General features: G+C 43.2%; 3 protein-coding genes across 4 annotated transcripts in view; 2 read left to right on the top strand and 1 right to left on the bottom strand.

Annotated features, from left to right (window-relative positions):
* Positions 1–12958, bottom strand: part of CRTAP (cartilage associated protein) — a 33352-nt gene extending 20394 nt beyond the window's left edge. The window contains exons 1-6 of one of the 2 annotated variants that reach the window (XM_086741635.1): positions 12317–12958; positions 8657–8806; positions 7871–8042; positions 5241–5369; positions 3718–3863; positions 1245–1328 (exon numbers count right to left, since the gene is read on the bottom strand). In XM_086741635.1, the coding sequence (XP_086597761.1) occupies positions 1245–1328; positions 3718–3863; positions 5241–5369; positions 7871–8042; positions 8657–8806; positions 12317–12772 (1137 nt within the window). In that variant the 5' untranslated portion in view covers positions 12773–12958. The remainder of the gene's footprint in view (positions 1–1244; positions 1329–3717; positions 3864–5240; positions 5370–7870; positions 8043–8656; positions 8807–12316) is intronic. The other variant, XM_010118012.2, reaches the window with a different exon arrangement.
* A 662-nt stretch (positions 12959–13620) lies between these two features.
* Positions 13621–23008, top strand: part of GLB1 (galactosidase beta 1) — a 46728-nt gene continuing 37340 nt past the window's right edge. The window contains exon 1 of the mRNA XM_086742873.1: positions 13621–13739. Coding sequence (XP_086598999.1) covers positions 13647–13739 — 93 coding nt within the window. The 5' untranslated portion in view covers positions 13621–13646. The remainder of the gene's footprint in view (positions 13740–23008) is intronic.
* Positions 16770–19784, top strand: TMPPE (transmembrane protein with metallophosphoesterase domain). The gene has a single exon (XM_010126787.2). The coding sequence runs from the start codon at positions 16770–16772 to the stop codon at positions 18087–18089; it is 1320 nt and encodes a 439-aa protein (XP_010125089.1). The 3' UTR covers positions 18090–19784.

Here is a 23008-nt window from a genome sequence, read left to right as displayed (position 1 = left end):
TCCTTAATTACTTATCCCTGTGTTTTGAAGCAGCAGATGTGAAAGAAGGAAAAAAATATAAATTAAGTCTAAGTCTAACATAAGAAAACATTATGGGCAAAGCACAAATCAAAAAGGGGATATAAAAAAGTGCTCAAGTATTTCATACCCTGGTGAAAATCCATACAGACTAGTCCTCATCTAAGCTGAACCTTATAACAAGCTTATTAAACTGTCTTTCACAGAGTTTTATCACAATGGAAAGTCTTCCTCAAGTCTGGTAACTTTGCAACAGAATTTTACGTATAGAGTTGTTTTCAGGTCACTAGCACACTGAAGGCACCCAGACATGTTATTATTTCACCACTACAAAATATTATCTCTCCCAATGTGCTGGATAACATAAAAATTGCAAAGGTGATTTCATTTTTTAAAACAAACCAGCTTTCTCTTTTCTAACTAAAAAAGACCTCAGCAGTGCTCATTACAAGTATCCTGTCCCATGCCATAACTCTTTGCCAATGCCAGTAACAAAATAGTGCATTATTTGAAGATTTTTTTAAACCTTTAAATGAAAGGTTCCAAAAATAAAGCAAAACAAAAGGCAATCCAAAGCCTCCATGATTTATACTTTAATTTCAGTTCAGAGAGACAAAGAAATGCCCTTTCAACAATTTAGCTACTTTTCTTGCACAAAAAATCCACTTTACATATTTCCAGTCTAATAGTAGTCATTATATGTTATTTGGCCATGAATTCCAACAATTTAAGAAGCAAGACTGGGTGACCAAAATGTTACTGTGCAGAAGAAAATAACAAATAACAAGACTTCCTTTTGAAAAAAAATTACAATTTAGGTGGTTACTTCTGGACAAAATTATAAAGATCTTTAAATCTGATTTAAACAACATTCAGGAAAAAAAACCAAAAAACAGAAAAATGTTTGATTTAAATATATAAACTACTCCTCTGCCCCCTGGTGTTACAGCTTGCAAAGTGGATTTTCTTTTTTTTTTTGGTCAGCTGACTGCGTTACATTTACCCTTGCGTTAATATTGCCCCACATTTTTTAAAATGGTACATGATGTTCTTTGGGTTTGTTTCTTATAGTCCATTGACAAAAGAAAAAATTATAATAAATTGGTCATGGTTACCAGAAGATTTTTCCATATTACCTAAATCCTGGAATTCCATCTATGTATCATCTTCACTTTAATGTGATTGCTGGTTTCTTTTTACTACAATTTCCTTTCTAGAAAACTCACCTCATCATCATCCATCAGATGTTCCTTTGCAAATTCATACATTTCCAGCTGGAGTGTGGTTATGTTGTGGTATCGAACTGCCTCCTATCAAAAATAAAATTTCGATGTTACTTTAGGGTAGCAAGACAGGAGAGTGTCATCCCATGTCACCTGAAACTATTCCGGTGAAATCAGACCCAGAATTAGTAGAAGGCAGATTCTAGGGTGGATTATAATGTTTGAGAAAGAAAACAGCAGAACAACAAGCAGCAGATCCAATGTCTTTTGTGGATCGTTCTAAGCACAGGCTCCATCAGTGTGAGAACAAAGCACTCTCCTCTTTCTCATGTTTCAAAGCATTGGCGAGTTTGAGAATAAGGAACGAGACTGCCAGAGCTGAGCAGCAGCCTGTGCCTGCATTCCAGTGGGCTTTGGACATTAGAAAGCCTCTGTCTCCCTGGCTTATGGCAGCAGGCAGTTCTGGGAAAAAGAGACACTAAGCTATTTTGCATGATAATGACTCACCATCCCAGCCTGAGTCTAGGGTAGGGAAATTCTGCAGGGTCACCCACCTGTCCCTCCTCACTTCTCTGGCTCTTTGCCTGGACAGCACAGTTTAGCTCTGTCACCTACTCTCACATTTGTGAATACCATCTACTTTGATGGAGACGACTTCTTTCATAAGAACATGTAAAGCTTAGTGCCAGAGCCAAATGCTGCTGTCACCCTGTTCCACTTTATGAAAATAAACCAGAGGCATTATGGTTTTCATGGTAAGTGATTAGGACAGCAAGCAATTTCTGCTCATAGTTACATGGATCAAAGTACAAGAAAATATAGCTGTGTGCATTTAAGGTTTTATATTTTAAAATTAAATTATCTGTAGTCCCCAGCTCCTGAGAAGTTATCAATGAAACATTCAGAGTTCATGTGTAGGGCCCTTGTTCTGTCCTCTCTGCACACATATGCCAAATCTGTCTGCGGTTTGTAGTTTTATACTGTTGCTACCCCTCACTCCCACAACCATCAAACATTGTCTCCAAGATGGCTACAAAGCACAGTTCTGTTCCCAAAAGCAGTGACAAACGAGTGGTCCCTTTCCCGTGTGAGCTCAGACTCACTGCTGCTGCCTGAAAGAACCAAACATATTTTCGCTGTCTTCTGTCTCAGTTGGCCCTGCAGAGCAGGCCTGGCTTTCCAGTGTGCAGATAAGGTGTGCTGCATGTAACTCAACAGCTGTCTACACACAAAAAACACCTAAATGGAGTGGTATTTTTGACTTGAGCTGGCTGGCCTGAGAGGAAGGGAAGTGTAACTATCAAATCAGTGCAACCTATAAGGTGCATATGTGAACTGCTCTGCAGCGTTGCTACAGATAAAGCCAGCCACCTAAGCACCACGTGTATGTGCCGAGCTCAATGCAGCAGTAAGAATCACGGGATATGCCTTTGGGCCAGTACAGGTCTTGGTGACTGAGGTGTTTGAAGAAGCAATATGGGAAAGGCAACTGGAATGTTACCCTGTGGGGGTTGCTTCAGCTAGGTTAACTTAAATAACTCTTCCACAGCGAAGTCATGCCCTAAGAGAAAGAGAAGGCACTAAATTTAATTGGTGGAACATGTATTGCTAATGACTAACTACTTGTACAGCACATACCACCGATGCCTAAGGAGTCACTGAGGTGTCACAAGGCAGTTAATTCAGTGGCATGACATAAATCCTGGCAACAAAAAATGACAGAAAATCCAATTTGATTGTCACAGTCCAGAAACACAGCAAAGATGCTCTTATACGTAAAATTTCCTTGGACACGTAAATTTAAGAATAGGATAAAACTCAATTTTAGAGTATTTTTTCAAAGACAGATCACAATCATTGCTGGATGGACTAATGTTTACTGTTGGTTCTTTGCAGCAAGTATTCTAACTGAGATAATTGGATGCAACATGGTCCTGAGCCTTTTTCCATTCTGATCCACTCAACTGTGTTCTATATGGAGTAAGTGGAAAGTGCATTTACCCAGGGTTATCGTATCTGGACACTTTCCAGTGTCCACAGAACCTGAAATAACAAGCAGGTGAGCAGCTATATAAATAGTAAGTTGGCAAATAATAAGTGATTAACAAAAGTCCAAATGTACTGGAATGATCTTTTCATCAGGAGATTTCGGGGGCCAGCTGCTTTATTTATCAAGGTAGATAAAGATATAAACATGCGTAAGTGGCAGACAAGTACCAGCATGAATTTACTTGTCATCATATCATATTATATCTTATTGTAGTGTATTTCAACACAAAGGGAAGAACTATAACGGCATTCACTCTCTACATTACGCGGTACATCTCTGTGTACAACTTCCTATATGGTTTTAATAAAACAGTATGTGTTTAACTCCAGAACCAATAGATAACTCCCATTTTCCCAACCTCTGACCCACTGAGTTTCAAGGAAATAACTGAATGTGTCTAGAAGTCATTTTAAGGAATTCACCTACCGATCTGGGCTGAAAATCCTCTTCTTTAAGTCCCCATTTGTCTTTGTGGTACTGATAATAGACCATGTTCTGTTTCATTACTTCATCTTTCTGGTCAAACAGAAGGTAACTAGCAGCACAAGCAGCTGCATTCTTCATGTCATTCACTAGTTAATAAAAACACACAAAAAAGATCCAGGTAAGGTAAATGAACAAATTCCTTCTGTTATCTAAGCTCTGAAAAACTCAAATGGAATCAGGATGCATCTTCTACCTCCCCACCAGCTAGACAGGAAAAAAAAAAACAAACCAAAAACATCTCAGAAAGAATATGCTATTTTTGTGTTCTGAAACAGGTAGGGCATTAAAAAATGGGGACCCACCTCTCATGGTTTTCTATGAAAATCCTAACCAAATGTCCCTCCCAGGTATCCCAGAATCAGTGAGGCATCAGCCCACAGCTTGGTGATGTGCTACATGTGTTCTTTACAGTGCAGGTAGTTCCTCAAGAAACCACAAATTCACTGAATGATTTACCTATCAAATGTGTAATCACTGAGCACCAGGACACTACAATTTCTGTTAAGTGGTCCCCTCTTTCTTCAAAACTCATTTAGCCCCATGTGCCCCATTCTAACACGATTAGAAGAATCCACTAGGAAAAAATGAATGGTATGATATACTCTGTAGGTTTGTCTGTGGAAGAAATTCCAAACAGTCAATTGAAAATTGACTATTTATTCAATAGAATAAGTGGTGTTATGTTAAATATGTTGCCTTGAAGACATAATTTTTCTTCTCTCTAACTGAATGAGTCAGGAGTTTAAGAAAAAATTTCTTCTTAGAGCTATACATTCATTCAGCTGCTTAACAACCATGTGGGCCTGACAGCTTCATCACCATAGCTTTTTTTTGTATACAGGTGTACAAAATGGGTCTGCATCATTGCACATATTCCAATGTATAGCAAGTGGCCAACAGTTTACCCTAACATGTTATATTATGAGTTACTTCAAAAAGGCAGAAGAGTTGGTGTATCATTTAAACATCTAAAATACGTATGACGAACATTTATCATTTATATGAAACTCTGAAAAGTGTAAGCAACTTGTGCTGGCAGTAGGTATCCTACAAAGAAGGAAGGGCAGTGATGGATCTGTTCACACTCACTCTGTAACTGCCTCATTCTTCCAACACCCAAGTGGAGACCAGTCACAACCACGCATAACTTAAAACAGAGGGGCTTGCCCTGGGCAAAATCCAGCCCTTATGGGACTCACATTCAGCAATTTATTTTGTCATGGACAATTTTATGAGCATGGGCTCTATACATAATGTTTGTCTCCCATGTCTGTTAACTACAGTTAACTACAGGAGAAAAAGATGTCAGGCAGCTCAGACTTTCTGTCCCAGAGCAGATTAAAATGCAGATTCTGGAGGCTACTATTTACATTCTAAAGCATTATAACCAGAAGGAAAAGATTATGAACGGAAACTGTTCCACATCACTCCAATGTTATTTAAGCATATAAATCACTACTTACATTTATAATAAGCAAACTGCAAGTAATGGTACATGGTGGCCACAAATTTCTCAACAACAAAGCCTCCTATAATGGGCGTAAGATTACTTTCGCACTGCACTTTGCATGCAAGGACTTCAATATAATGATCTAGAAGGAAGAAAACAACAACACAGGATATGGATAGCACACAGTGAATTGTTATAACTCCTGCCATTAGCTATGCATTAAAATTTGCCCTTATAATGCTCTCCTGGGTCCTGTGCATCTGGATTTTGCTGCTTGGAAGTACTCAGCATTGACAATTCAATCTGAAGTACATATAAAGTACTGGTAATCAGCCTTTCTGTAAAACTCGGTGCAGTCTGGACTTGAAATGTATCAAAGCTGCAATTCCAGAGAATTAAGCAGTTAGGTTTCACTGACACCTACAGGCAGTCTGTGGTGGTAGGTTTTATATACAGTTTTATGGAGTATCACATTATTTCCTACCCGTGAACTTAACAGTGCTAATTTTTTATAATTTTGAGAGCCTTTGCAATTTCATTAAATTATAGCATGAATAAGGTCCACATACTGCTGAGAACAGCTGTGTCACAGAGAAATACAGCAGGTAATTGCAAAATAAACCTCCAGAAACGGACACATTTTGTGCCTGCAGTTTGTATGTTCTAGAAGACAAGAAAGACACAAACATGCTGCTCACTACGGAACAACTTTCAGTCAGAAATGTTTAAGTTCACAAGCTCACCTGGTCTACAAAAGCTTGCTTCAATGGGACAGGACTAGAGGTAATCTTATCTTTAAGAAAATACATTCTGAGAAAACCTTCCATCAAAGAATTGGACGCATTTTCAGGACACACATCACAGTAGGCAACAACACTGAACAGAAATACTTTAAAGCCTTAGTTTCCCTGTTAGCCACATTCGGCAGGTGAAAGCAAGTTATCTACGCTTGTGCAGCGAGTCTCTGACCAAGGCAGAAGAACATCAAAGGCTCCTTTCCTTGTTTTAATCTCTGACAATCCCGAACATGAAGAACACTGAAGCTAACTAAAAATGATTGGCCATATGAAATTACCAGATCCATCTTTTACAAGAGCTGTGGAGTCTCCAGATACAGTAGTGTTTAATTACAGCCAGCACTCAGAGTCAGAGACGCAAGTTCCTCAGTGAAGCAATCCCATGCAATGAGGACAGCTGGCTTCCAAACATAGCTCATTGCTCAGGGATAAATACATACCTAGTGTAATCACCAAATACTTCTGGTTAACATTTTTTTGCTATGTCTACTTTCTGCAGTAAAAGCCTCGGAGGCAGGATATACCCCCCCTGGAGCAAGAGCAGAGTTCAGCCCAGGCAGTGCAAGTAAATTTGAATTTTCTTATCTCAGGAAAAAAATATTTAAAATGCATGCACATGGCTGTGATGGCAGCATGAAGTAACTCCTAGCTTTCCTTCTCACCACTACTGCTGGAATTGACCTTTCCTTCCAAGGAGGAAGAAGGCAGCTGACAGCAAGTGCCATCACAGCTGAGCATGGAGACTGTACTCATTTAGAGTGGCCTGGGGGTTATCCTGATGTCAAGGCTCTGACCCACTGGGGAAGAAAGCCTGTCTCTCATACTTTACCGCCTGGGATTTGACCTTCACTCCTTCTCTGCTGTCCTAGGCACCTGCCTGCTTTGCCCAAGAGTAAAGCCAGACTTGAGGAATAGCCTGCAACAGTTACTCTATGTCAGCTGTACTGGTAGGTACCAGTTCCACACTGTGAGAAACTGTGAAGCTGCTCACGAATCAACGAAATTTCACCGAAGTTTCCCCTCACCAACATATCTCATGGCTTTAGGACAAAAAGTTGGGCTGGTTCTCCTTCTGGCACCCTAGAAATTCCGTTCCACCTTTCATGTTTTTAAGTTTGTTGAGAAAACATGCAGGCTTTCTCCATACAAATATTGTGAACAACACTGAACCCAGAGCACTGGTAAAATGACTTGTTTCTTACCCTACCAAAGAGCATAGGAAATGTGTATGCGCCATTTTGACAACAATCAAAAAGGTGGTATCCATTTTCCTTTGCAAGGCAATGGATTTTTTTTTAAGCTACAGACTTATGAAAGATAAATCTTATCTGTTAGTAAAACCCTACTGTAAGAAAGGTGAAAAATAGGCAACAGAAACTTGTCACATTTATGAGAAAGGAAATACGTATCATCAGACATATACAAATCACAAAGCAGATTTTGAAGGCAGACTAACCGCTGAGCCTCAAAGGTGGCCAAACTGACAGTGAAATTATGGTCAAGAAACCTGTCTGGATAACTATTGCTATCTGGATGGAGTAGTTGTTATTACTTACATATTTGTGTTATTCTGACACACACTTAAATGTCCATGTTTATGTAAGAACTCTGTTCTGATTTTCTGAGCCCTCATTTATGCTACCGGGAACAAGCAAACAAAAAAAGTAAAAAAGAATTCAAGCATTTTTCAGTGAATCTAATAAACTTATATTGGCCCAAACTGAGAAGGGGGCACCATGTGCATTTCACACTGCAAACTGAAGAAGAGGACTTTGGTAGCTACTCCTACGGATAAACTGAAATGCACTTTTGGGACATCTTTCCTTACTGTTTCCTAACCACTCACCTGCAATGGAGAGATAAAAGTCTTTAAAATCTTTGATCTCTCGGGAGCCTTCACAGGCTGCTATACAGTCATCATAGGCTTTGAAGAAATCAGGAAGAGCCAGTTCCATGTCCGAGATGGACGTTCTCCAGTTGTCACCATTGTATGCTCTCACAGCCCTGACAAAGAGATTCTGAAAAATTGGCAGGAATGAAAACCAGCAGTAATTGATCTATGGAAAGCTGTGTGTAAATTCACATACAGTAAATGATGGCTCTGCATTTCTAGATTACTATACAGGCTGTTATCCAACGAACGTGCGGACAACAAATACAGATGACTAATGGATTTTACCAGGTATTTCCTAGAGAGTAGAGTATGTAATTCTATTTCTGATGAACAGAAAGGCCTGCTGGACAGAGGGAACAGTGTAAGTCTAAGGCACAGCTTTTGACAGAGATTTGCAATGGAGCCTTAACCCCAAATGTCCTAGTTATTTTAAGCTGTGCCACTACAGCACTCATGCCTTTGAATAACTCTATGCACCCGCTTAGTTCCAGTAGTGATCTGCATATAGAAGCTTTCAGGTATGCCACTGCCTGTGATTTACTGTGACTTATTTATGGAACTCATTCATAAAAGCACAAGAAATGAGAATTACTGAATGCATCAAGAGGGCAGAACAGGAAGACAGCATAAGGGAAAGCAGAGTAAGAACTGAGAACACATAAGCAAACGAGATCCTTGAATCTCACCCAATAAGAGAAGAACAGTTCCAAAAGACTAAACTCTGAATAAAAAGCATACCTCATAAGGTTTTGTCTCCAAGTCTTTAATATGCTCCTCTGCATCAGGTATGCTCTTATAGTAGGCCATATTTCTTTGCATCATTTCATCATCTGGATGCTTCAGAAGAAATGTGTGAGCTGCTGCAATAGCTTTTGGAAGATTATTAGCCTAAACAGGGATGGGGAGAGGAGGAAGGGGAGAAAAAAGGTTAATTTCAAACAAACAGTGCAAAGTTTCCCATTTTTTTGTCAATGAACTTTTCTACAGCCTCTATATTCCCAAATGTACTTCTACTTCACAGTCTCAGCAGATAAAACAGTACAGTAAAACTCATGTGATTTTTCTCAGTTTTACTCCTAGCTGCATCACCATGAACATTTTTTTTTAATTTTAAAAACTCTATTATTGTTGCAGATAGCATGCATGATGATTTTAAGTCAAAATGAAGATTTTTTTTCCTCTTCTCCCTCCCCTCTTCATAAAGCTGACAAGGCACAAGAGTCAACTACTGTTGCTCCTGTGTGGGAATCTCACTGAAATTACTGATGCTAATCTATGGCTACGGGGCAGGAGTCATCCACTTACCATGTTTATATGGTGCTTACGTTACTTATTTGCCTATCTGCACAAAACACAATACTACAATGATGTATCTTCCTGAGGGTGTTACGAAGTTAGAGCAAACAGCAGGGACTTACTCAATAATTGTGTCCTAATGTATTATGTGATTTTCTGCACCCATTTTAAAACTAAATTTAAACCCCATTAGAGATACTTTGTAAAGTATGTATTCCTCATTTACAACTGCATGTGCCAAATACGTATGTACTTCTGTGTGCATGTGTTTTTATTTTCTGTTTTCTATATTTACACATTTTTATAAACTATATAGTATATATACACATATTTAGGAAGAGTGAGAGAGAAAGTCTTAAGTATTTGTGAAATGTTAAAATCTTTCCCCTTGTAAGCCAAGATTCATATCAACCCACCGAGCGTATTGATGTGTAGGTGATATAGAGTTCGACCTCACATCTGAAATAGCTTATGAAAGCGCGCGCTCTAAACTAAGAGCCGGAATCAGACGCACGTACGCACATGCACTCTTCTACTTGCACCTATAAAAGGCACCCTTTCATTTCAGACAGAAACTTGAGAGACAACTGCACTAAAGAAATACTTCATCCCTAACATCAGCTCTTGCTGCTGTGCCTCTCTAAGTGTCCCAGTACTGGAACTCTGCCAGCTGCCCTTCCTGCCTGTCCCAAAACTGTGTGCTTCCAGTCAGCCCAGGCGGTGCTAAACGCAAAGCAGAATCTCAGCTGCACTTTCGTCAAATGCCTAGCTTCTTTTGTGCTTTACGCTTTAACCCTGTTTGTTGGTAGGCTGACACAACTCTCATTTTTGCTTAGTCCATAATTCACTCTTGGTTTCAATTTTTACTACTAAAAAAAATAATTAAAATTTGTAGAAGAACGTTCCTAAGCGAACTCACTGGCTATGAGAAAGCTCCCTCCAGAGGAGCAAGCAGCAGCACAGAAACATATACTCCCACGATCTAAGACGTGGCAAAACTTCACTGTGGAACCCACCTGAATAAACACAGGGTCGCTCTAAAAGATTACACAAAACGTTCCCCTCTGCTTTCTTCCTGTATTATAAATGCTATTGGCAGGCACCAAACCTGCTGCAAATGTGATCAAAAAACCGTATAAAGGGGAAGGAAGGGATTTCTCCAGTGTCCCTCTCACATTCCTACCTGCAGTTACTTAACTCTATCAGAAACACTAAGTAGGGATGGTTTTTGCTGTGATGCATACATTTCAAACTTTGTATGTACCATAGGGGGAGGAATGAATAGTTAAAGTACGACAGACAAGGAACTGAAACATTTGTGGTGATACCATTCTGGTATCCATGTACGGCTTTGAGAATGTGAGGAATGCCTGCTCATTCTGTTATTCAAAAGAAATGTCCCTTGTTTAATATTTTCTGTTCTGTGTGTGCAGAGTGTTTAATGTATAAAGTGAAATTGTTCTGCATGGTCTAAGGAATGGCTTTAAATGCACAGAATTATGCCGGTGTGATACTGTGTGTGTGGATACTGTTCCTGTTTTATGAGAACACATTTCCTTGCATCCGTTTGTGTAACTTGGGAAAACCACTGAATATTTTTGTAAGAAAAGAGCACTCCTACAAATCAGATACAGCAACAGCTAAGAAGATTTGTGTTTTCAAGCAGCAATCTCAAAAAGAAGGCACAAGCATACAACCCTATACAATGTATTCTGGGATATCCTGGGAGTGAATCTCTAAGTGCTAAGCAATCTAACAAAAGAGTTCAGCTTGTTTTCTCCCCCGACAGATGTCCCATTTATTTGAAATGCAAATAATTGCAGTATCTGATGGGATGGCATGAGCAATGGACCTTGATTTAGAGAACAGAAGATGAAGATGAAAAGGAGGGAGAAAATTGTCAATTAAAGCCTGGACTGAAGGATGACAAGAAGCTGGAAAAATGGGATGAAATCTCTTAAAAGAGGTGCATGTCCCCAGTCTTGGCTGACCCAAGAGCAAAAAGGAAATACCATTCCAGGGCCAGCATTAGTGTCACACTTCAGCAGCCAATTTTTGCTGTATTCCTTCCCGCGGCTGTAACAAAACTGGAGTTTTGCAGGCACCAGGCTATCTGCAGGTCACAGGCTGGGGGCTGCTGCACTTGAAAGACCTGGACCAGAAGAGAGCAAGCGAGGAAGATGGACACGTTGAGGGAGAGGAAGCAGCGAAGAGCCCTTGCAGTAGCAGAGCAGCGACATGAAGGGTCTGAAAAAGGTTTCAGAGAAAGTTAGAAGAAAGGAAGGCCAATGGGAAGGTGAAAGGAGCAGGAGTAGGCAAGGCACAACAGGACAAGGAGGCAGGGTCCAGTGGCTGGGGATCTGGGAAGAACTGGAGGGGCTAATCAAGGCGACATGCTGGATAAGTAGTGGAAAAACGAGTGAAGAGAGAGCTGGACGGGACTACGTGGGCAAGCAGGGGGGAAGATAAGGCACACGGTGGTCCCACTGTGGGTTCCATGAGGTGGGTGGGAGGAAGGAGCTGAAAGACTTGCCAAGGAGAAGATGATGATGTGCTGGGTGGGCAGCCCAGGAGGGCTGGGACTGGGGGGCTCGACCATGGAGGAAGAGAAATGGAGGTGTGGTGGATGCCAGTTGGCGACTAAACTGGTGTGAGGAAGGCAACGGCGAATGGGGCTACAGCCTTGAGTAACCTGCTCCAAGGGCCAGGTGAGAGATCACAGAATCATTAGGGTTGGAAGGGACCTTTAAAGGTCACCCAGTCCAACCTCCCTGCAAGAAGCAGGGACATCTCCAACCAGATCAGATTGCTCTGAGCTGCATCCAGCCTGGCCTTGACTGTTTCCAGGGATGGGGCAGGTCAGCAGGACAGGAGGCTTTTCCAGCACTGGCCCACAGGGCACTGCCATCCATCGAGGCTGTGCAGGGCCTCCACCACAACATCACTGAGGGTCGCTGACAGGCACGCATGGCTTGGCTTGGCTGGAGGGTAACACTGGACCAGGTGAGATTTCAGGAAGCCGAGGCCGGGGTGGGGAGCGGAGGCCGGGGAGGGCAGAGAGATGGGACGGGAGGGGAGAGGGGATGAAGGGCCGGGCCTCACCTTGAAGTAGGCGAACTGCAGGTACTTGTAGGGCTCTCGGCGCTGGAAGTCCTCGAGCAGGTCGCGGCCAGGCTGGGCCTGGCGGAAGGCGGGCAAGCCCTGCTTGCAGCGCCGCAGGCACTGGGCCCGCCGCAGCACCCCGGCCAGGAGGCGCAGCTCGGCCAGCGCTCCCCCGGCGGCGGGGAGGGCGGCGGCGGCGGCGGCGGCGGGGGGCTGCCCGGCGGAGCTGCAGTTGCGGTGGCAGAAGGCCTCGCTGTCGCGCAACAGGCGGTAGAGCCGCATGCTGACCTCTAGGTAGTTGACGCTCTCGGGCCAGTTCTCGGTGCTGTACTGGTCCAGGCCGTAGCGGTAGGCGGACTCGAGGGGCATCAGCTCGTCCCGCGGGAAGCTGCGGAAGCTGTAGCGCTCGTACTGCGCCCCCGCCACCGCCAGCAGCGCCGCCAACACCGGCCACATGCCTGCGCCGCCGCCCGGACACCACGTCGCCGACACGGGGAGAGGGGGAGCGGCGAGGCCGGGGCCGGGCCGGGACCGGGGAGGGGTCGTGTCGGGGGGCGGGGGGAGCCGGTCCGGCCCGGCCCCGCTCCGCCCCAGGGAGGGTGTGCGCGGCCCCAGGGAAGAGTCGGTGGTGGGGAAAGCGGGGCCGGGGCGGGCCGAGGGGCTGGTCAGTGTGGAAGCGCGCTACTCTTTAGGTGCCGGACCTTGGAAGCTAAGGAGAGGCGGGCCCGGTTACTACTGGGATGGGAGATCGCCCAGGGGCGCCCCTTTCCGTTTTAGGAAATTTTTTTTTTAGGATTTTTTGCTCTCCCCCTTTCCGTTTTCGGATTCTTCCCCTTCCTCTCTTGCCCTGGATTTCGTCGTCCTCCTCCTATAGCCTCCTCGCACACGATGTGGAAATTGGCCGCGTGGGTGGAAGGGGGTGTAGGGCCACCTCCCACCTCCTTTTTGTCCCGCCGGCATGGCGGTCTGGAGCGTCAGCGCCTCTGCTTCTGGCCTGGAGGCCGGGAGACGCATCTTCCACCTCCTTGGGCTGGGGTGGGTGGAGGAGGTGTGCGAGGCGTTTCTGCCCAGCCAAAACGGCAGGGGAGGTGTGGGGGGGTGCTTCCTTCATCCCCTCTGAGGAGCTGGGGCAAATCCCCGGGCCTGGGCCGGCAGGAGGCGAGGGCAGGAGGAGGCAAGCGTGCGGGCAGCACGCCCGAGCTGTGGGTGCCGGCGAGAAGGCGGGGTGCCCGTGCTGCCCTCGGCAGTTCCCCGGACGGGAGGCGGGGCGGGGCGGAGCAGGCCCGGCCCGGCCCAGCCCAGCGGGGCAGTCCGCTGACGCCGCCGTGTCATGGGACGGCGGGCTGACGAGAGCTGGCTGGTGGCAGTCATGCTGCGGCTTCTGCTCCCGCTGGTCAGCGTGGCGGTGGTCCTCCGGGCGGCGGTGAGTCCCTTCGCCTCCCCACAAGGCAGCCGCTGTGCAGCGGTGGGACTGGGGGCCTGCGCCGTGCGGCCTCCTGGTTGCTGGGGTGGGGGGCGTCCTCCCGCCCCCGGGGGAAGCGGGGTCCGTTTTTAACTCCTTAGCGGTGAGCGGTTATTCAGGGCGGTGTGATTCGGGGCCTGTGGCTGCGCCGAGGGGGGAGCTGCCGGGGCAGGTGCGGCGGCGGCGGGGCCGGTTCCTTCTCCCGGGCAGGCCCTGCCCGCTCCCGGTCGCGCCGGGCCCTCGTTGTTTGTATCGCGGAAGGGCTGGCGGTGCTGCCCTGGCACCCCGGGCCGTGAGCTGTGCCCCTGCCTTCGGTGGCCGGGGTGGGGGGGGACGGCGGGCGATCGCCGGGGTCGGCTGAGTGCCTTTCACCGTTCAGACTCAGCTCTGAAAAAAATAATGTGTTATAAGGCCTCAGTAAGCAACCTGGGCGCGGGAGGGGGGGGCGACGACGACCACACACACACACACGCAGAAATCGAGTTGCAGTTGCCTTATCCCGACACTCCATTAGTAGATCCCATTGGAAAACTTGCTCTTCCTGTGGCGTGTGAGAGGAGGAAAAGAAGTTTTTCCTGTTCTGCACAGGTTCAGCAGAACCTGTCCTGTTGCTGCTTTGTCTGCTGTCCTGTCGTACCACTGCCTAACCAAGGACCTGGGCAAACCCTCAGCCTTTGCAGTTGCTGCCAGAGCTGTGCCTTGTCGCTCAAGCCTTGGGTTTGAAGCAGAGCGTCAGTGTTACCTTGATAGATGTTGCTAATTGCATGATGCACAGGTGGTTAAAGGTGTGTGAAAAGTAGCGCAACCTCATGGGAGACCTTTATCAAAGGGAAGCTTGGATGACACTAAATATGGTCTCTGAGGGGTGGGGTTATGGCTGAGAATTACAAAATTCTGAAAGTAGTGGGTAAGAGGAATCAAAAAACAGTACTCACGAAATTCAGTAGTATTAGAAGAGGGGTACTTGATGGATGTAGTAGGTTAGTTTAAAACAGATAAAATACTTTGAATGTGTATATAATTTCAGGAATTTGCTGATATGGAGAGTTGTAGAAGCAGACAATATTTAACAGATTGCAAAAAAAAAAGGATTAGCCAGATTAAAATTTGTCAGGATCATAAACAGCATTCCAAAATGACTAGGCAAGGATGTACCTTCTAACACCCCTAATGTAACAGCTTTGTCAGCTGGAGAAGTATGAGGGGAGCAGGCCACAGGCAGTGTGCAGGGTCATGTCATTTCTTTAAACAACGTTTCTTAATGCTCTTGTCCAGACAGAATATGGCCTGGTGTCTAGAGGAACTGTGGACTTGTACCAGTAGGGCATTTCTTATGCTCTTGTCTTCCTAGCTTTGTTTATTTTCTGCAGAGGCATGCCTGTAAAATACCACTGCTTTTTAAGAATAGTGTTGTAACAGCTGAGAGGGCTTGAGGAACTGAGGCTGGGAGGCACAATTTCTCTATGAACCCACAGTTGCCTGAGCAAGCCGTGAGGGAAGGGGCTTCTTAAGATTTGATCTAGTCCTCAAAATATAGCAGGATCCTGTCATCACAGAGGTGCTAATGTTCTTTTAAATTAGCTTGAGAAAGTTTATGCTGTAGATAAGCAACTTGGCAGACTTGGGTTTGTAGACTTCTGGGTTCAAGCTCACTGCAGAACTTTCGTGCCCTAGTTCCGAGATATTTTTGGCTGTAATGATTGCTTACTTTTTTCTCTAGTTAAGTGTGGACGGAGAGACAGGAAGTGTTTTGAAAGCCATGCAGTGACATACACTTACTTTAAATAAGGTAGCTTGTTATCTCAAACTTGTTCTCTATTGTGTGTTATGAAAAACCATCCAAACTTTTGTCATCTATGCCTAAAATAAAACAGTAGGTTTATTTTAAATGGAACTGTGCAGGGAAACACTATTAACTCTAAGCAAAATACAGAGCAAAACAGGGCATTCCAGTACGATTGAAGCATAACTGATGCTTGCTTATTTTCAATCTGGGAGCAGAGATGCGTTACACTTAGTGCTCCCTTTACTTCTAAAGGAGCACAATGTCTGATGTTTGAATCCCTTTTCAACTTCATTGCATCCTCTTAGCCCAGGATATGCTGAAGTAGGTGTTGAGTCTTGGGAATTGTACACGTAGTGGACATGAGTGGGAAGTTAGTAGCAAAATACCAGAGTGGGTTTCACTGGTCCTACCAATTTTCAGGGCTTTGAGGGAGTCTTACTCACAATTGGAGGCCAGGATATCTGCCAGTACATCATCTGCAGTTTTTGGGACCACAGTTGCATCTGGTAGCTATTCCAGTGGGGATTTCACTGCTGCTGTTAGTAGAACCTCTTGCATTCAGTAAGAATGATGTAGGGTGAGACCTGCTTTTGAGGCGGAGCTAACTGCTTGGGAAGAAGAACAGAAAACACATGTGCTAAGTTAACAGCAGATGCAGTGTAGTCACACAACATGTACAGGGTTTACAAATACTATTAATGATTGTTTGCAATTACTATAATGATTGTTTCCAGCACTCATTGTATCACTGTTGTGATCTATTGCCATCTACTATAAGGAAGTTTTAATGAGGAAATAGCATATTAAAAAAAAAAAAAGAGGGGAGGAATGGCTGTAAGGAGGTCTTAATGAGGAAACAGCATATTAAAAAAAGGGGAGAGGAATCACTGAGGGAGGCAGGCAGGGAGCATGGAAGTGGACTGCCAGAATCCAGTGTTTTCAGTTGTCTGAGTTATTCCACACCAGGAAATCTCCTCCCCTGTCTTTATGATAGTGATTCTGCATGACCCGGTGTTCTGGGTGGTATGTACAGAGTAACAGTCCTTTATCGCAGTCTGGGAAAAAAGGGAATGTGTGTAATATTTTTAAAAGGCTGATACTGGTTCCTGGTTGCAGGCTTTGTTGACCCAAGGCATCCCTTCATAACTACATTATTGCCTGCTGGAGACTTCTGCAGAACAGAAGGGAACGATCAGGAAGCAAGGATGATCTCCTTCAAGCAATTGCCTCTTGAAGCAAAGGCTGCTATGGCTGCAGGAGTGATTTTCTTCTCTATGATGCTATCGCGGAGTTATCTCGCAGAACAACTCGAGTTCAGGACACGACGTTGGCTTCTAAGGCTGCAGATGGCACTATTTGCTAATGTGCTCATGTTGATAGGATCTCTTCATGTTTGGAGAAGCACAGTCACCACGTTCTCCAGGTCTTCAGCTGCCAACTCCTTCTGTTTCATGCCATGGAAAGTAGCTGTATTCATGTTCTTGGCTTTGGCTCATTCAAGCTTCTTTACATTGCTATTTCTTGTTGCTGAGGAGCCCTACTTCTTTTCTTTAGCTGCCTACACTTGCCTAGGGGCCTATATCATTCTTATCTTCTTCCTCTTCACTCTAGGCTCTGTAGAGCAGGCTTACAAGTTCTTGGCTGGGAGAGGCGCTAAGCCAGGTACTGGCAACAAGAACAGCAGAACAGCAGTGAAACCAATTTTGTCAGTCATGCTGACTGTTGTGCTGACTGTTGTTGGGCTGTTAAACGCTTCCCGGCCTCCTACTGTGAATTCAGTGGAGATTCCAGTTCACAAGCTGCCCTCAACAATGAATAATCTGAAGGTGGTGTTGCTTTCAGATATCCATCTGGGGCCTACAGTTGGGAAGACCAAGCTTGCCATGATTGTGAGAATGGTTAAGGCTTTGAAACCAGATATCACTGTGATTGTTGGGGACCTGACTGACTCCGAGGCAGCGATCATACGACCTGCTGTTGAGCCTCTTGGAGAACTTAACTCCCCTTTGGGGACATACTTTGTCACAGGAAACCATGAGTACTACACGTCAGATGTTAGCAACTGGTTTGAGCTGTTAAAATCATTTAACATTCGACCACTCCATAATGAGAATGTGAAGATCGTTTCACCAAAGAGCACTGATGACTGGTTCTGCCTGGCTGGCGTTGATGATATTGAAGCAGATGCATTGCGCTACTCAGGGCATGGCATGGATTTAAAAAAAGCTCTCAGGGATTGTAGCAGTGAGCATGCAATAGTGCTGTTAGCTCATCAGCCGATTGCTGCAAAGTGGGCTCTTCAGGAGAGACCAGACATAAATTTAATTCTCTCTGGCCATACTCATGGAGGCCAGATGTTCCCACTAAATGCTGGGGCATATTTTCTGAATCCCTTCTTTGTTGGCTTGTACAAAGTTGGGCAGAACACCTTTGTCTACGTCAGCCCAGGGACAATGTACTTTGGAATACCCATGAGGCTGGGCAGCAGAGCTGAAATAACAGAGATAATTCTACGTTCTCCTTGAGCAGCCTTCTGTTTGACAGACTTCTACCATCCTTTTTGGTCAGTATATTGGCTCTCCTGTTCTGAAAGCAAAATCTTTTTCATGGAAGCCAAAGATGTGTTAGGGTGGACTTCAGCAGAAGTCTGTTGAGTTTGAGCAGAAAACACTAACTTATCTTGGGCCTATGAAACAAATTTGGGGCATGTTAAAATACTTAAGAAATTAGTTCTTTGAGCTCATGATTATTGAAGTTCTGCACTTAAAGGTAGCACTGTCATGGAGATAATGTGTGTCCTGTGCATGTTTAGTAATATCTGTGTCCTGTGGCTACTTCATGTTCTACTGTTTATTATCCATCAGGCAGCTGCCTTACCAAATCTCAGACAGGTGAAGACCTGATGTCTTCAGTGAAATCGCTCATGCATGTTTTGCAGAAGGGACTGCAGAGTGTTTACTGAGTATGTAAACTCTTAAAAGCCTTCTGCCAGAAATGTTATGGAAAGGGAATAGTCTTGTTTTTTTTTTTTTTTTTATTGAGGCTGGATGTCTTTATCCTGCTATCTGTCTGCAGCATGCACCAGGGCTTCCAGTCTGTTCTGCTTACCAGTACAGTAAGTTGCCAGGCATCAGTTCCTGAAATTTAATTTTTTTCCAGTTAAAAAGCTGAGGAGACTGATACCAAAGGGTGAAAGTAGCTGTCTTTCTGCAGGCATTTTCCCCTCAATAATTTGGCATCTAGTAATTATTTACTGAAAATTACTCTAATAAAAGCAAATGAGAAAGAAAACTTGTCATTAATGTAATTTCTGTTCCTGTCTGAGCATACAGTGCCTCCTGATGGAAAACACAAAATCTAAAATACTCAACCTCTTTTCTCTTCATTCTGTGGTTTTTTTGTTTATGCTTAATTTCTCTTCTGTGATTTTTCTCTTACAAGAGTAAGGAGATACTATTTGAAAACAATGCAAATGAGATTCAGTGGGTTAATACTTGAACTTTAAGGTTTTACTATTTCAAGTAAATGGTGTCCTAAACTCTGCAGCAGGTAACTTTTTTTTAATAGCATTTGTGTATCAATGTCCTGATTCTTTGATACGCATATAGCAGAATAACTGCTACAGGATAATAACGGATGGAGAATTTCTCTTTCTCTTTCCTAGAAGGTCTTAACACAAATTAATATAATTGTAGGAAATTTGAGATATTAGAAAATATTAATAAAAATATTCTTGCTTATGTATGTTTTTGTTCATCTAAGAAAGCTAGGATGTAAATTAATGTGCGTATATTGTCCAGGCTTGATGAAAGAGTTTACTTCTGTACTTCTTCCTGTCTTCTCTCCATCCACCTCAGTGTTGCTGTATGACACTCCATGAACAATGCAAGTCTGGGAATCTTGCCTCTGAGGCCTCCAGCTGTAGCCACAGGGTCTCCCTTACTCTGCCTTTCTGGCTGCCAGAACCCAGGTCATTCTCAGGCAGACCTGCATGGTGTGAGGGAAAAGAGATCAGTGCTTACAGAGGAGGCTGATGATGGCAAGACCAGAATTGTATTGTTCAGTCTTTTTCTGCCTTTCTGTGTGATCCTGAACCAGGCATCCTGTTTCTGTTTATTCTTCAGCTCGTGTTCATGCTTTGCAGGAGGTGTATTTGAAGAGTACCATAGACTTTGAAAACTCAAGTTTTTCTGTAAATGAAATTTTGAAGTTTCAGCCTTTCAGCCTCCTTTCAGCGCCCCCCCCCAGTTTGTAACTGCTAAGCTGGTTTTGTATCCTGTTCCTCTGTACAAATATCTTGCATTTTACTCACAGGAATATTGAGAAATAATGTAAACGTGTCATGTGTGGTGGAAAAGCCAGATAAGTCATTCCTCTCTTAGTCCGAAGACTGAATACCTGACCAGCCAGGCTCCCTACTTGCCAGACTAGATAACTTCTATTTCCCAGCACCTATAATTTTGTAAACTTCTTCTATGCTTGTGCAATAATATCTGCTTAAGTGTCCTAAAGCTTCCACCTGTACTTAACACTGCCCACTGCCTGCATGGGGTCCTTCTGAGGTTCTTTCCCGTCACTGTTGAGAAAGAACCTCAGTAGTGTCAAATGGTCTTGTGTAGAGAGAATCTTGATATCCTCTGTTTACTTATCAACATCCTTTGGTTAAAAGCTGTGTTCTGAGTTTAGTAGTGCAGAGTATTCCCTCTAGGCCAAGTGGTCTGGGAGAATAGCTTCTCATTTGTTACACTGAAGGTTATTACTGTCTTAAAAAGACTAATTGTTAAGCAAGTTTCTTTATAGGGAGGCTTTTGTGGGACTGATTTTAGGTGGTGTTAGTTTCCCAGAGAGTTGCTAGTAGTATTTTTTTTTCTTTTTTTTCTTTCCCCCTACCCTTTTTATTTCTCTCTTCATTCTGTCCAAATGTGTGCAAAAACCTAGCTGAAGTGGTCCTTCCATCCCAGGGGTTCATAGATGACCTCTTTGTTAATTTCTATGTACCCTACTTTGAAGATCTTTTAGGAACAGATTTTACCCTTCTAGGAGTGGTCATATTGTCATTTCATAAATTTGTTCAGTTCTCACAATGTAATATAGTTCTTGGATTTTTTTTTTTTTTTTCCTTAACTCCCTTCCTCTGAAAGCTTGTTTGCTTGATGATTAGTTATCACTTAGTGTTTTCTTTCTGTGCCAAAACACTTCAAAGCCTTTTCCTATTTTGCTTTTTCTTTTTAAAAGTATGAATGGAAAGTATTGTAGATCAACTTTCTTTTTGATAGTGAGAGGTATTAACCTTTTCTAAAATCTAAGATAGCAATCCCTAACTGTCCCTCAAGGCTTTTTCTATGCTTTTTCCGATTTGACCTGAATGTACATGATTTAGATCTGTGTTCAGTATTCCAGATAAGAAAAATTGCTGTGCTGCTTATTTTGGAATTTTTTTATATTGTTTTTTAAAAATTTTGTGTGTGTGTGGAATGTATTTGATCTAGAGAACTTAACTAAATGAATATATATTTCTTCCTATAAAAGGCCAGTTCACTGGGGTGGGGGGGGAGTTAATAACTGTCAGAATAATACTAGACTAGAATAGTATCACTTTGTCAAAGTTGTATTTATTACATTATATAATCAGTATAGAGTGGGTTTGAAAATATGTAAATTGTGGTATAACAAATGCTTCAAATGTTGGGATTTAATAAAACTTTATTCGCTTATCAAGAAAGATGTCTCTAATGGCCTTTTATTTTGTACCAATATTTATTGTAGCAGTGTATGCTGAATAATTTTAATACAGTAATTCTGTTTACCAACAAAAAGCTACTGACAATAAATCTGACTAGTTCTGGAAAATCTTACACCACCTACACTGCTAAGTGAGGCGTGGTGGAAAATGGGAAAGGTAAGGCCACTATTAGATTTGCCTGATTCCTACCTGGGGCAATAAGTGCAAGCTGAAGCGATAAGGATGTAATGCAGAGAAAAGAATTGCTGCAAGGGCAGAAAAAGCATACTAAGAGGTTTTTTGGAAGGAGCAGAAGAAAATGAGTGATTTGTGGTTCTCAATTCTGGTACTTAAGCTTTCGGCTAGAGAAAGGGATGTTCTATGTTTGAATGGTCTATGTAAGAGATACTGGAAATCTTCACAGGTGTAGGGGTTCATTGAGGGTTTGTGTCCATATTTGTTTGCTTTCCTAATAAGAAAAAAACCCCACATTTTGTGAATTTGGAGAATGAGAGATTCTAGACACTGTAAAATAGTTTGGTGTGCTGAAGGTATGAGTTTTTTTCCTATGCTGAGAGACCATTCAAGTTGCAAAAATAAGTTCACAGCTGATTTAAGAAAGGACAAATTATTTAGTTCTTTCCTTTTCCTTGTGAGTACATGCTGAGTATTTAAGATGCAACATTATACCACTGCCTCTAAGGGTCTGAATTTTCAGCTGGGGCATTAATATGACACAGTGTGAACAAACGGGCATCCTAAACAGTGTGCAGATAGTTTGTATCTGTTGAATCTGCTTACCAAACTAGCAGACCCACTGCCCCATCTTCTAGGGAGATGCAGGGAATTCATTCCCGCTGTGTATTCACAACCATGAGTACGTGGTTCTGCTTTAATACTGCAACTTGTCACAGTGCCCTACAGTAAAAAACAGCCAAAGTATGTGAAACATCGACTTGGTGTTCATTAGGGTGAATGGTTTCCGTAGGGGATGGATACACACTGTACAATTCCTCGTGTAGCATGCCCTGGAATCAAGATGCAGGTTATAAATTAAAGATTAGGAAAATGCCACTTAAATTTGAATTGAGAGGAGAGTAAGCAGATGGCAGATACCTGTGTGTTCTCTGCAGCTGTAATTTACTTGAGATTTAACAGCCTGGAGTTACTAAAACACCATAATTTCCCAGGGAGAATCCAAACCTTTTAGTTACTTTTGTTCCAGAGCAGTTGGTTTGTGTTTCTCAGCACTGTAAGGGCCTGATTTTTTTTTTTTTTATACACCTGGTACATCCATAGCTTTGTTAATCAAGATTTGTTTCAACTTTCATGGAACTCATTGTTAAGTAATATTAAGAATGGGTCCATGTTTGTGGGATCAGGGCTTAAATAGCTTCCCCTGTGCAATACTTTGCAGTCTCTTACAGTTCTTGTTTCCCTGCAAGCTCAGGGCTGTATCATCTCAGATCAGTTGTTACATGTCCACCACACAATTTCACTTACTCACTATAAGTGGATGTTTTTGATTGCTATGTGCATTTAAGACATTTTCCACAACTTCATTTTATGTTTTCTGTGAAGAAATGCCTTTATCATAGTTGCAACACACTATAGCCTTCCTTCTCCTTGGAGTTTGTAGTCTTCAGTTTGCAGAGTGTTATCTCACTCAGTTGCTCTGTTTAATATCAGTCTAGGGGTAGGCATGTTTACTCAGCAATTTTG

Source organism: Chlamydotis macqueenii, chromosome 2 (assembly GCF_036417535.1).
Source record: "Chlamydotis macqueenii isolate bChlMac1 chromosome 2, bChlMac1.mat, whole genome shotgun sequence".
NCBI lineage: Eukaryota > Metazoa > Chordata > Aves > Otidiformes > Otididae > Chlamydotis > Chlamydotis macqueenii.
Note: the sequence above shows the minus strand (reverse complement) of the source record. Positions and strands in the feature narration are given on the sequence as shown.